At 42.5% G+C, this 15,169-nt stretch overlaps 1 protein-coding gene across 8 annotated transcripts in view; it reads left to right on the plus strand.

Annotated features, from left to right (window-relative positions):
• The first annotated feature begins 844 nt into the window (after positions 1-844).
• The window catches only part of magi1b (membrane associated guanylate kinase, WW and PDZ domain containing 1b), a 458,604-nt gene continuing 444,279 nt past the window's right edge, over positions 845-15,169 (plus strand). For all 8 annotated transcript variants that reach the window (XM_078209492.1, XM_078209494.1, XM_078209499.1 and 5 more), the window contains exon 1: positions 845-1,220. In XM_078209492.1, the coding sequence (XP_078065618.1) occupies positions 923-1,220 (298 nt within the window). In that variant the 5' untranslated portion in view covers positions 845-922. The remainder of the gene's footprint in view (positions 1,221-15,169) is intronic.

Here is a 15,169-nt window from a genome sequence, read left to right on the forward strand (position 1 = left end):
CCATTCACAAACAGGGCATATAAAGACACTAACTCAATTTACAAAATAATGATTGGAATGCGAGTCTTTATCAGGTAATCAAGTCTTAAATTCTTAAAGTCTTAAACTCCACATCATTCCTCTCTTGCATGCAGGATATTCAAGCATTGACAAAAAAAAATTGGACCAATTGTAGTCCCTTCCAAGGCCAGGAGATGATCCCACACCACGAAAGGGCTTCTCCTCCTGCACTGTGGGGAATCTATGATTCTGTGACAATTGTAACCATACGGCAGCAGCGGGCTTTAGGACCCGGCTGAGGGGCGGTGCTGCTTGGCAGCAGTGGGTTGGGCGCATGCGTCTGGGAGAGAGAGAGTTGTAGGAATTGGAGTGGATCCTGGAAAGAAAGTCAGAGAGAAAGAGAAAGAGAGAGAGATTAAAACAACTGCTCCCGGCCCCCTCCATCCACAAGGTCTCACTGGGAGAAAGTGCAAAGTCTCCTCAAGTTGGGATAGAGAGGGGAACAGAAGCCTCAAAACTTCTTGCAGCTGTGGTGTGTGTGTTTTATTCCTCTCCCCACCCCACACACACACAGTTTCTGCTCTTTCCCTTTTGTTGGACAATTCTGGAGTTTGCCAGTCGGAGCCAAAGGGACAGAGGCAATGCCTTTGAGAAGAAGGTGAAAGCTATGGTATTGACTGCAGCAAGGGCTTGGGACTGTGCCTCACACAAGCTGCTCCAGAGGATGTGCAGGAGGGGCTGACCTGGGGGGGGGTGGTGGAAAGAGGGGTGAGGGAGGGGGGGGTTGGAGTGGGGGGAAGCTGGGCTGAGGGTGAGGGCGGGGGGGAAACAGATCCAACTTACTGAGCAGAGTGAGGGAGGGAGAGTGCCTATGAAGCGTCTCTCACCTGGTTGTGCTGCGCTGCCCACCTGAAGCAGCGCCATGTCCAAAGTGATCCAGAAGAGGAACCACTGGAGCGCCAAGGTGCACGAGAGTGTGGTGTGCCGGAGCCGGCAGGGCGAGCTGAACCTCACCATCGCGGGCGGAGCGGAGAACGGGGAGTTCTGCCACCTGAGGGAAGCCCAGCCGGGGCAGGTCGTCTACAGCGCCGGCGAGCTGCGGGAAGGGGAGCTGCTGCTGGAGGTGGACGGTGTCCATGTGTCCGGCCTCCCGCTCTACGACGTGCTCGGCGTGGTCAAGAGCTGCAAGGGTCCCATCCGCCTGAAAACTGTCCGGCAAGGTAGGCAAAGTGTGCAGCTCGCTCGCTGTGCTGGGGAGAGGGCTCCAGAGAGCTATCACTCGCTTCACACACTTGACTCAATAGCATTTAAACGCTTCAGTCAGCTGGCAGATATATGATTCGTAGTAACTGGAAGCAGGAGGAGGCCATTCGGCCCTTCAAGTCTGCTTCTCCATTCATTGTGATCATGGCTGATCATCAAATTCAATATTCTGATCCCCCCTTCCCCCCCCCCCCCCATATCCCTTGATCCCTTTACCCCAAGAACTATATCTAATTTCTTCTTGAAATTCTTCTAAATATAGCAGTTGGGGCAAATGGGATCAAAGGTTATGGGGGAAAGCAGGATTAGGCTATTGAGTTGGACTGTCAGTCATGATGGTAATGAATGGTGGAGGGCCAAATGGCCTCCTCCTGCTCCTATGTTTCTATGAAATCAGACAACGTTTTGGCCTCAACTACTTTCTGTGATAGTGAATTCCACATGTTCACCACCCTCTGGGTTAGAAGATTCCTCCTCACCTCAGTTCTAAAAGGTTTACCCCCTTATCCTCAAACTATGACCCCTAGTTCTGGACTCCCCCACGATTGGGAACATTCTTTCTCAATCTACACTGTCTAATCCTGTTAGAATTTTATAAGTTTCTATGCGATCCCCTCTCACTCTTCTAAACTCTGTTTTTATTATTGTCAGTGCAAATCCCAGCCCAAAGTCAGTCGTTGGGCTGACGACACAAGCTGATCGACCGAGTTCCTATTTTTAGAGAGCAGTGTTTTCATGCTGTTTGTGTGGAGAGATAGCATTCATTGGTCTGCTGGGAGTATGTGCAGCGTTACAAGTTTTATATGGGATTTGGAAGCTGCCCAGGTTTACTCAAGTGGACTGAGCATAGGTAAATAGTGAAGAAAATACAGGCAGCTAGCTATTTATTCCCAGCTGTACTCCTGACACTGCTGTGAGACAGAGGAGCAGCAACTTCGCACCTGTTTATAAACATGAGTTTGTCAAGAGTTGGCACTAAACTTGCTGAAATTAACTGCCGGCTTTTATAACAGGGTCTTTGTATTTATTCTAACGGCTGCAGCTCTCACTGGTGGTTTTGGCACCTTATTGATTTCTCTTCATTCCCCCCCCCCCTCCCCCCTTTAATAACCAGGGTGGGTGGACCAGTTCAGTTTTACTCTTTGAAAGAAAGATTTTCATTCATATAATGCCTTTCACGACCTCTGGTGTACTTTTGAAGTGTAGTCGTTCTTCTAATGTAGGGAACACAGCAGCTAATTTGTGTACAGCAATCTCCCACAAACAGCAATGTGATACTGACCAAATAGTCTGTTGTTGTGATGTTGATAGAAGGATAAGTAATGGCCAGGACAGAAGGATAACCCTTGCTACTCTTCAAAGTGGGATCTATTGGATTCACTTTGAAGCAGACTTGGTTTACTGTCACATCTGAGAGGCAGATCTGAGAGGCACTCTAAACAGTGAAACACTCTTGCAGCAGTTAGCACTGCTGCCTCATAGCACCAGGGACCCGGGTTTGATTTTTGGGATTGGTGACTCTGTGTGGAGTTTGCACATTCTCCCCGTGTCTGCGTGGGTTTCCTCTGGGTGCTCTGGTTTCCTCCCACAGTCCAAAGATGTGCACGTTAGGTGAATTGGCCATGCTAAAAAAAAATGCCCCTTAGTGTCCAAAGATGTGTCGGTTAGGTGGATTAATCATGGCAAATGCGCAGGGTTACGGGATGGAGGGGGGCATGGTTGTTTTGTTGTCGGGCCTGGGTAAGATGCTCTTTCAGAGAGTCATTGCAGACTCACTGGGCTAAATGGCCACCTTCTGCACTGTAGGGATGCTATGGTTCAAATGTCATCTAAAATTTTGTACTTAAGTGTCTGGAGTGGGACGTGAATGTACACTCTTCTCACTTAGATGCAAGAGTGCTACCAACTGAGGTATGACTAACAGATTTCTGTCCTGATACTCCCTCGGACAAGCCTTGACCTTGTGTCTTCCACCAAAATGAATATTTTTTTTCACTGCCCTAATTTGGAAAATTTTTGAAAAAACAAATGCAGGATTTTTGTTTGTGTAATTACTTTCTTTGAAAAAATGGGTTTAAGGAATTAATGCCTTTTGGCAAGCTTTGTGGATGGTTAAGTGGTATTCAAATTGAAATGTAATATGTACTGTGTCCTGCAGGAGAAGGTAAAGCTGGAAGAGGTTGGTGACCTGCCTTTAAATTGTTGCAAGTGATATTTTAATAATATTGACTGCAGGGTCCCTGTAGAAATGCATTATCAATCAAGACTACAAATGCAATGTTACGTATAGCATATGCTGAGCAAGGAATGTCTTCACCAACCTGAATAGAAATATTTTCCCTCTTTTGTAAACCTAAAATAAATCCCCCTCCCAATCTGCATTTAGTGAAAGGAATAAGGGTGCAAGCTTTGCAATGGTTTAGAATTGGAAGCCAATCGCTGCTGATCTTTCAGGAATATGCTACTGGAGTAGTGTGAACTGGTGAGTCGAAGGGGCAAGAGAGTGGGGGTGGGGGGATTTTACACTTTTAATATTTAAAATATCAGGAGAGTTGTCTTTCAAGGCCATAACACGTTCCAAACGTTCTGATGATGATAAACTGTAAAATCAAAGCTTTTGTTCCTTGTGTCCCCTATTGTGTCTGTTTGAATGTGTCTCAGTGCATTAAATGTGTTCTATAAAACATGTGCAGAAGAAGTAATTTCTCTTGTTTGGTAAATTGGAAGGAAAACAAAAGTTTGTAGTTGTCCTTTTTGCCCTCTTTTTGCTGCCATTTCTGTTTCTTATAGTGTGACAAAGCTCAAGAACTGGCCTGTTGCTTTTATCTAATAAAATCTTGCTTTAACAAAAAGTGATTCAGAACTATAACTTCCACTCCCCCTTCCTTAAGCTGATTAAACCAGCATGATTATGTTTACTTTTACAGGCACGGTGAATTTGATTTAACATATTGGCACGGATAAATGCAAGTGCATTGAAGCATGTTGTTTTAGGACATATTTGAATTATAGATTACACTGGGCATATTTGGACTTTTAAGTGCAGATAATGTTACTGTTATGGAATATTCTCAGGTTATGTCGTCTGAATAAACATGGCTCAGTTGTCAAAGGTTCAAAGGACATCCCTAAGAAGGAGATTTTGTATCAACACTTGGAATTCTCTGTGTCGAGAGTTCAGAGAAACATCCTTTTAGTAAAACAGGGCTAGTTTGAGAACGTGCCGGCAGTTAAATAAGTAAATAATGTTACTATGTGTTGTGAAGTCTCATTCTAGTTACATAGCAACTTTTTACTTTGTCTTTAAGGATGGTAGGATTACAGGACATTTCATCACCTTCAAAAAGAAAGCATTGGTGTATTCATTCTGTTGCAGTCAAAGGACAAAGTCCAATCTGGTCAAGCGTGTTTCTTGCTACTGTTTTTCTGGCAGTGTCTGTTGAATTCACCATGGCATTGTGTGTTTGCGGAAGCTTGAACCCAAATGACTGTTTCAAAAACACAGATTATCCCACGATGATCTAATGCCCAGTATTGACAATGGAACTAGTGAACCATCCATCAGACAAAATCCTCCTACTGTCTCTTGTGATTAATTTGTGATCACTCAGGGTCTTGCCATATTGATTTGTGGAGAAGCCTGACCCATTTCCTGAGTCTGGAGATTTCCTGGGTTACTATTAGATTTCCTGGGTTACTACAGGTTGCATCCATGCCTTGATTCAAGGATCGCTTTCCAAATAGAAAACTAAATCTTGGCTTTTTTCTTGCTCTTTCAATACATCGATGACGACATTTATTGTACATTGTGTCACTCAGCAATTCAGGTAAAGGAAGATAGCAAAAGGCGTAGGCTTTTTAGCTCCCTTTTTGTCATTGAGTTAGATCATGACTGTTCAGTATCCCAATTCCATTCATCCACCTTTGTTCCAGATCCTTTTGATTTTTTTTATTTTGATTTATTATTGTCACATGTATTGCTATACAGTGAAAATATAGTTTCTTGCATGCTGTACAGACAAAACATACCGTTCATAGAGAAGGAAACGAGAGAGTGCAGAATGTAGTGTTATAGTCATAGCTAGGGTGTAGAGAAAGATCAACTTAATATAAGGTAGGTCCATGCAAAAATCTGATGGCAGCAGGGAAGAAGTTGTTCTTGAGTCAGTTGGTACGTGACATCAGACCTTTGTATCTTTTTCCCAATGGAAGAAGGTGGAAGACAGCATGTCCGGCATGCGTGGGGTCCTTGATTATGCTGGCTGCTTTTTTCGAGGCAGTGGGAAGTTCGAGTCACTGGATGGGAGGTTGGTTTGTGTGATGGACTGGGCTTCGTTCACAACCCTTTGTATAATTTCTTGCACTTTCTTCTAACAAACATTGCTGATGCTCAGTCCCATCATCCACAATGTTTTGGGAAATTGGTATCAGATTTCTACTAACCTTTGGCATAAAAAAAGTTCTTCCTGATTTCATTACTAATGGCTGAACCCTAATTTTAAGATTATGGCTGGAATTTTACCATCCCGCCTGCCATGGGAATCGGAGCGGGCGAAGGGCAGACCATTTAAGGTCAGTTGACCTTGGGCAGAATTTTACAGTTTTGTGATGGGCAGGGCCGTAAAATCTTGCCCTATGTCTTGTTCTGGATTTTCCGTCAAATAATTATTTTCTCTGTTCTCTATTGAATCCCTTCACAAATTTTAAATGCTTCAATTCAATCACCGCAGTAAAACTCACGGGAATACAAACCAAGTTCCTGCAAATTGCCTTCATACTATAATCCTTGAAGTCCTAGTTTCATTCTGGTCAAGTAAATTGCAAGTTCAATGTCTGGCCTGAGTTAGTTCATCTGGTTTGGGTCAGTAGTAGGTGCAATCCAGTTTGCTCAAGTGTTCCAGGATTCTTAATCTTCATAAACTGTCCAGAGACCTCTTTTTTTTTTAACATTACATACATGTGAACTTTATAAGCTGATGTCCTCCTCATCTATTTGGGTGGTCTTCAAGAAGTCACTATAGCTTCATAAAAGCTTACAGGACAGAAGAAGGCCATTTGGCCCATCATGTCCACACTGGTCAGCAAAGATCTGATGACACTAATCCCATTTTCCAGCGCTTGGCCCATAGGTTATGGCAGTGCAAGTAAATATCCAAATACTTCTTAAATGTTCTGACTCAACCACCATTCCAAGCAATGAGTTCCAGACTCCCACCAGCTTCAGGGTTTGTTTTATTCATTTAGAGTATGGGTGTCGCTGGCTAGGCCAACATTTATTGCCAATCCCTAGTTGCCCTTCAGAAGATGGTGATGAGCTGCCTTCTTGAATCGCTGCAGTCCCTGAGGTGTAGATGCACCCACAGTGCTGTTAGCGGGGCAGGGCGGGGGGGGGGGGGAGTTCCAGGCTTTTGACCCAGCGACAGTGGTATTCACAGGTATCTGATGCTCTTGTCGTTCTGGATGATAGTGGGCATGGGTTTGGAAGGTGCTGCGTATGGAACCTTGCTGAGTTATGGCAGTGCATCTTATAAATGGTACACATGGCTGCCACTGTTTGTTGGTGGTGGAGGGATTGAATGTTTGTGGAAGGGGTATCAATTAAGCGGACTGTTTTGTCCTGGATGGTGTTGAGTTTCTTGAGTGTTGTTGGAGCTACACATCCAGCAAGGGGTGAGCGTTCCGTCACACTCCTGAATTGTGCCTTGTAGATGGTGGACAGGCTTTTGGTGGGTAGGGGGTGTTGTCAGGAGGTCAGTTACTCACCACAGGATTCCTAGCCCTTGACCTATTCTAGTAGCCACAGTATTTATATGGCTGGTCCAGTTCAGTTTCTGGTCAATGGTAAACCCCAGAATGTTGATAGTGGGGGATTCAGTGATGGTAATGCCATTGACTGTCAAGGAGTGATGGTTAGATTATCTCTTGTTGGAGATGGTCATTGCCTAGCACTTGTGAATGTTACTTGTCACTTGTCAGCTGTAATAATCTTACCGAGTCCAGTTTTCCATCACCAATCACCTTTTATTTACAGTGAGGTTTGAGCGCAGTTCAACGGTTAAGAAAGCAGATCAGTCCCGAGCCTATCGACTGCCGGCCTGAGTGAACTCAGCTGATTTTAAACCCCCCCCTCCCCCCCTGCTGTTTCTCTATTGAACGAGCCTCCACTTGCGAAATGGGGGAGCTCATATTCAACAAGGCCCACGGAGATCTTGGTGAGATTTTGATGATCCCCTGTGGCGATCAGAACATCAGCCCTAGCCTGGATATTGTCCAGGTTTTGCTGCATTTGGACATCAACTGTTTCAGTTGCTGTGGAGTCTGAATAGTGCAGAACATTGTGCAGTCTTCTGCGAGCATCCCACTTCTGACCTTATGATGGAAGAAAAATTGTTGCAAGGAGCCGAAGATGGTTGGGCCAAGGACACTACCCTGAGGAACTCCAGAAGTGATGTCCTGGAGCTGGGATAATTGACCTGCAACCATCACAACCATCTTCCTTTGTGTCAGGTATGACTCCAACCATTGGAGAGTTTTCCCCCTGATTCCCATTGAGTCCAATTTTGCCAGTGCTCCTTGACACCATATTTGGTCAAATGATACCTTGATGTCAAGTAGGATCGCTCTCGCCTCACTACTGGCATTCAGCTCTTTTGTCCATGTTTGACCCAAGGCTAGAATGAGGTGAGGAGCTGAATGAGCCTGGTGGAACCCAAACTGAGTGTCCTTGAGCAGGTTATTGCTGAGTAAGTGCAGATCGATAGCGCTGTTGATGACCCTTCCATCACTTTGCTGATAATTGAGAATAGACAGATAGGGCGGTAATTGGCCAGGTTGGGTTTGTCTTGTTTCTTGTGTACCGAACATACTTGGGCAATTTTCACATTGCCAGGTAGATGCCAGTCTTGTAGCTGTACTGGAACAGCTTTGCTCAGGGCACGGCAAGTTCTGGAGTACAAGTCTTCAGGACTATTGCTGGAATATTGTCAGGGCCCATTGCCCTTTGCAGTATTCAATGCCTTCAGTCATTTCTTGATGTCACATGGAATGAATCAAATCGGCTGAAGACTGGCATCTGTGATGCGGGGACCTCTGGAGGAGGCTGAGATGAATCATCCACTTGGCTCTTCTGGTTGAGGATTGTTGTGATATGTTGGGCTCCTCCATCATTGAGGATGTGGATATTTGTGGAACCTCCTCCTCCATTGAGTTGTTTAATTGTCCACCATCATTCATGGCTGTATGTGGCAGGACTGCAGAGCTTAGGTCTGATCTGATGTGTTGGCTGTGGAATTATTTTGCTGTGTCTACTACTTGCTGCTTACGCTGTTTGGCACTCAAATAGTCCTGTGTTGTTGCTTCAGCAGATTGACACCTCATTTTTAGGCATGCCTGGTGTTGCTGCTGCCTTGCTGCCCTCCTGCATTCTTCATTGAACCAGGGTTGATCCCCTGGCTTGGTGGTAATGGTAGAGTGGGGGATATGCTGCAGTTTGTGATTGAGTACAGTTCTGCAGCTGCTGATGGCTCACAGAGCCTCATGGATGCCCAGTCTTGAATTGCTCGATCTGTTTGAAGTCTATCCCCAAAAGGGTTTCTGTTCAACTCCCCTCTTAGCCTTTTACCTCTTACCTTAAGTCTATGCCCCTGGTTGTTGACCCTTCTACGAATGGAAAAAGTGCCTTCCTATTCACCCTATCTATGCCCCTCATAATCTTATACACCTATTATCTAGTTTCCTCCACCATAGAAGTACCACTTGGTTTAATAACAAGGTGAGGGGGAGGGGTAGGGGGCATCTTAAAGGAAGAGCGGGTTTTGCAATGGTCGAATAGTTTCACATTTGAGTGTAGGACCTGGAAATCACTTGAACAGGAGCTGGGTAGGTTACATAAAAGACCAGAGTTGGAGAAACCTAGAGTCCCTGGAGGACTGGAGCCCTGGCAAAGGTTACTGACACATGGAGGAGGTGAAACAAACAGTGACGAGGTTTGAGTACAAGGATGAAAATTTTAAATTTGTTTTTTAGATTGTTTTTGTGCGGCATGTTGGAAACACTGGAATGCCCAATGTGCTGGACTTCGGAATGTTTCACTTTCTGTCAATTTTACCAAAAACTGCAGCTACAAGGTTATCCAGAGGTCACTTGAAATGGTGACATAATCATGTTCACTTATCTCATCAGGGATTAGTAGACTGGCTGAGGAGGAATGTTTACTATTCCATGGTTGTCTGATTTCAAAGTTGAAGTTTGAGCTGTTGTGTTCTAATTCTCTGAGGAGTTTTTGCTCCTGATTTTATTCCTGAAAAAGTCTGGGGTGCAGTTGTCCTTGGCAATGTTTCAGATGCAGAGAATTTTGGCCTTCCATGTTTTTACAGTTGTGGCAGATTTTATTCTTGTACTGGAATTACGGGAAAGAAACTTGTGGTAAAAAGCTTCAGTCGTGTTTTTCAGCCTGCAGCTGAATTGGAGGAAGATAGGTAAAAATTTGAACTGGGAATTGACGAGTCTTACATATGCTAAAATTAATATAATACAGGCCGAATATCTCTTCATAAACCTGAACATATCCAAAAGACACTTTTTTGAACCTCATCGGGCTTTAGCACAGGAAGTCTAGTTGTCTGTCTGCACTATTTACCATGCGATTTTAGTGGCGAACATTTCAGAAAGAACTATTTTCAGGTATCCTTTATTTATTCAGTGATACATTTTACTTTTTTAGTCTATATCTACCCTAAGCGTAGGCTATTGTAATGTAAGTTCATATGCAATATCCAAAACCAAAATGATCAAATAAATCCTAAATGCAACTGGCTCTAAGGGTTCCGGATAAAAGATACTTGACTTGTAATTGAACTGTTGGTGTAATTTTGTTTGATGAGCATTTTTTCCTTTTGCAATGCTTGTGAAGCTAAATGATCATTCGCGTTTGTTTGTGATTGCCAGCCATTAATAGATACTGTTGGGTACTGAATCCTGTCCCCATAGTCTGTTGGCATTGGAGATTAGAACAATACTACACAACCACTCTACTGTCATCTGGTGTCTTCTTCATACTTGGTGTGTAGCTTAGGGAATTGATTTTTTTAAGAAATCCTGTGCAGCTTGTTCCTTTTTATCCTGTGATTATATGGATTCCTCTTTTTTTTCTGTTTGCTTGTCTGTGCTTTCTCTCCCCTGAAGTCTTGATCATCTACTCTCAATATGCATCTACGAGGGCAAGTGGCAACCACGTGGGCAGGTTATGAAGAAATAACCTGGCACACTCACTCTCTCCTACTGTTGTCCTTTCCTTCTTTGACAAAATGCCTAGCTCACTCTTCTTAGTACTTCTCTAAGCAGCAAGGTGAGACCGAGCTCACAGTGAGAAATTGGAGCTGTTTCTCTTCCCTGTGGTGGAGCTCAGATCAACCACAACTCTTTGAGACGTGTTAACTGCACTGATATTCCGGGCTGATTTTGCCTTTGTGCCTTATCCTGAGGAAGCATCAAGAATGTAGTACACATCAAGCTTTTCAAAGGAAAGGTTTAATAATTTGAAGGGTAGTAGTGAAAGAAATTTTAACATTAATGGAGCATGACAGTTGCTTGACAGCAAACAGAAAAATACAAACTGTGTACATCACCATTTGTTGCTTTATCTTTCCCATGAGAGATGATGAGTTGCAAAAGTTAAAAACATTTTTTTTAACGTTTTGATGTTTATTTTTCTGACTGCTGCACTTACACCTGACTCTTGGCTCTGTTGATTCTCAGCATTCTAAAATCTCGAGCATGCATTACTGATTTTGTCTCAAGCCTTTACTACCTTGGCTCTTTAAATCTATTCATCCTGTTTTGAGTAGCCACTCCATTGCCTGCACTTCAATTATAACCCTGACCAGGTTTTGAAGGGTCCTAATTCCATGCTCGCATGTTGGACTGAGCCTACCTCTAAACATTCCATCTGTAGCTATCACTCTGCAGTATGTGGTGGGGTTAAATTAACCATTAGGATTCCCTATTTCTGATCAAGGCTGAAATACACATCAGCCACCCTAAGGTGTCAAGGTTATGAGCTTTCTCATCATATCATTATCGTTCACCTAATACAGTACATAATAGAAAGAACCTTGTAAAAATCCTGGGGCAGGTGACACTGACTCTAAGAGGTTGAGGTCGTACGATATTGTTCTACCCTGTAAGGTCAGTAATGTTACTTGGAGGAAAATCATAAGATATAATTACGGCAACATAATTGAATAACGGAACACAAAGCTTAGGACCAGGAGCGATTCAGGCTGTACGACAGCAGCAACAGCATGACACTGTGCCTGCCCTCGCTCCATAACCAAGTTTCTTCAAAGGGCCAGAATTCAAAGACAAAATCAAACTTAATTAAGTCAAATAGCTTGATGCAAATGGATGGATAGAAAATGTTAAATGCGATTCCTATGCTGGAAAAAGATAATTGTAATGAAGAAGAATGATAAGTTTGACTTCGTTAAAATAAATAAGCACAAAGTAAGGCCAAACCTGGATGACTAGATTTCTTCTCCCCGGAGAATGAACTGAGTCAAGACAGATATTCTGGATGTAATGGACAGAGTTTCAATTTTTGAAAGATTCATGAAAAATATAATGCATTATAAACTTTTTCATAAGTAGATAAATGATTTGTGAAATAAATAGGAATAAAAATCGTCAGACAGTTTGAAAAAAACTTGAAGAGACTTTAAAAATGGTTTTAGAAATAGTAAAGGAAATATTTTGAATGATATTTATACCATTCATGGATTTCCTTGTTAAAGGTCCATCAGCATGTCCATAAATGTATCCTCAGCATTTTACCCCCACGATTATTTTTTTCAGCTATGGGGCTGGGAATTCTGCACTCAGGTATGGTGCCGTCAATTAAAGTCTGTGTCTAGACTGGATGAGGTGCACTTCAATCACCTCATTAAGATGGCGTGCATTACCACTCTAAATGTTAGCTGTTTTGACCAATTAAAGAAATTGGATTTGAACGTGGCCTCACTCATTGTTGGAGCTTCCCAGATTGTCTCCAGCATGAGTGAGTTAACATGGAAGTGTCACCTGCTGGGGATTCATTGGTGCTTCAACATATTGTGCTGTTGAGTGAATAAATGTGGGTTTTGGTTGCAATTTCACTTGAGATAAGCTGCTAATCTTGGCTCATTTTTGTTCTGAAATGGAAGCCACACTTTCCTATTGGGGTGCAAGGGGGTTGGAATGTGCCAGTGAGTCATCAAGCGCCACTCTTGCATGTCTTCCATGAGCAGGGACAAAAGCCTGTGTCAGCTACCCAAGATTCACGGACATGAGTATTGTGTGTGTGTTACGGGAGTCTTAAAAGTTATGAAAAATCAACCCAAAATCCCCCAAAATTACATGCTCCTAACAACAGTGAAAGAATGAGTTCAGAAACCTTCAGAGGGGAATTACCGGAAGCTTCTTGGGAGTGAACGTTATTGTTAACAGAGATCCTGTGTCCTTGCTGGTGTTCCTGGTACTTCCCTACATTATTAGATGTGTTTCCTGTTGTTCTGTTTTAGTAGAATGTACAACTTTATTAGCTTAATCACTGTCTTATTGAAAGGATGGTAGAACTTTATTATTGTGAGAAACTTTATTCTACTTTTTAATATCAAGAGTAAGGTTAGTGAATAAATTCTATGCCCTTCATTGGTTGCAGTGTTGTCACAAACTGCACTACATACCTGACATAAGATCATGAAGGCTTGATAAGGAAGGATCATGTAATTGTGCAGTATTCTCTGAACTTGTCTTGTTATGACTGTATTTTGCATTAGTTTATTTTTCATTTAAGCACTTTATTGGAACCAGCAAGCCTTGTTCACATTGTACAAGACAAAGTGATAGGTGCAAGAAACAAGCTGAAGGTGTAACATACAAGTATGTGTAGTGGAATTCATTGGATAGACTCCCAACTGATGCATTAAAATTCACAAGATGCAATACCTGAATAATATCTAGGTATCTGTTGCAAAACTGAAGCCAAAGATCCCACAACACTATGACATGAAATTATTTTATCAAGGGAAAAAAACAGGTCTTTTCCAATTGACATGTCCAGGTTGGATTTTTCTTAGCCTTGTTCTTTAAAACAAAATACAGCAATCTTTGGAAATCTTTCAAACACAAACTGTGCACCTGCAGCAAAAGAAGGAACAAAATCCAGACATCATGAACTTGTGTCCTATTCTGCTTATTCAATGTCAGTTGTTATAGAAGAGATACTTTCCTTTGTCTAGTGCCTTCCCAAAATGCAGCACTCAATTTACATGCAACTTCCTTGCTTTTGTACTCAATACCTCTATTTATAAAGCCCTTTTAACCACTTTCGCAACCTGTCCTGCCCCTATAACGATTTGTGCACACATCTCCAATTTTGTCTGTTCCGACACTCACTTTAGAATTGTGCTCTTTGTTTAATATTGTTTCTCTTCGTTCTTCCTGCCAAGATGAATCACATTTTCCTGTGCCTAACCTCCACCTCTTCAAGTGCAGTTAGCAATGGATAATAAATGCCCCTGTGCTCAGATTTCAGGGATAATTTAAAAGAAAATCTTTGTGTTAAATTTCATCTGTCATATATTCGCCTATTCATTCAGTCTGTCGGTCTTGAAGTCTATCACTATCCTCCTCACTGTCCATGATATTTCCAAGTTTTGTGCCATCTACATATTTTGAAATCGTGTACTGCAGATCCAAATCTATCTGCTGTTTAAAAATTTCAATGAGAAGGGAAGAATAAAATGCACTTAACTTCCTGGTTTGATCTGTGTGAATACTTCAATATGATTGGCTTCTTACGTGCCTGTTGACATCACTGCTAATGCACGCCAGGATATCGCATTGACTTGGCATCAGATTTAAACTCATCGGGAAAGGAGAAAACCATAACACAGGGATCACTAAATCTTGGTGGGCAGTTTTTGTTGAAGTCAGCACCGACTGACAAATCCGGACCAGTGAAATAAATGGTCAGATTACAAGTTTTAGGCATTGATTGAGAGAGGACTGGTGACTGCTAACAATTCCCCGCTACATATCATTGATTGAGTGATCTGATACAGAGACTGTCATAACAGTAACATCATTTACTAGTGAACGCCGGTGTGTTCAGAGGATATGTTTAGGCTAATTGTTAATGGAGCCGCTTGGCACCACTCTGATCTGATTATTTATTCCAGCATGATTTCCATCATGAAATCCTTGTTATTCCTCAGGAGAGCTCAATCTTTATGTCTGTTCCTTCTAATATCTTGCCTGATAACCTACATGATGTGTGTTGCTACAGGCGCACTGAAGTTGGTTTTAGTTTTCCACAGATGTTCTGGCTACGACCAGCTGACTTGTCACAGACAGGAAATCAATCCTGGGAATTGCAGCTTGTGCATTATACCACTTTTCCACATGGTTTTTAGCAAGTGAGCTATCAGGAAGGAGAGTGTGTTCATCTATCTTTGAATTGGAAACTAAAGCATCAGTGAAATAAACAGTGACTGTGTGAGTGAGGACTGAATGTGGTGTCAAAGTAGGAATGTTTCTAGGCCTATGAGTACATGCTCTGAGAGTATTGTTTGTGAATACAAAACACCCACTTTTGAAATGTGGTTGTATTTATCTTTTGATGTTGAATGAACAAAATCAAGTGGTTGTGTTCCCACCAAAAAGAAATCGGCTCAAGTTTCGAGCTTGCCCTTTGAGCTTAGCAAACAAATAAACTGCTCTGAGCAGTTTAGAAAGTAGAAAGGTACCAGCTTTAATCGCCACTTGGTGGGCATAGAGCTGATTTTAATACAGCAGGAATCTGGCTGCTAGAATCGGCCTCAGCACCTCTGACAAGAAATTAGAAAAACACAAGCATGGCTCACCTCAT

This window comes from Mustelus asterias, chromosome 3 (genome assembly GCF_964213995.1).
Source record: "Mustelus asterias chromosome 3, sMusAst1.hap1.1, whole genome shotgun sequence".
Lineage (NCBI taxonomy): Eukaryota > Metazoa > Chordata > Chondrichthyes > Carcharhiniformes > Triakidae > Mustelus > Mustelus asterias.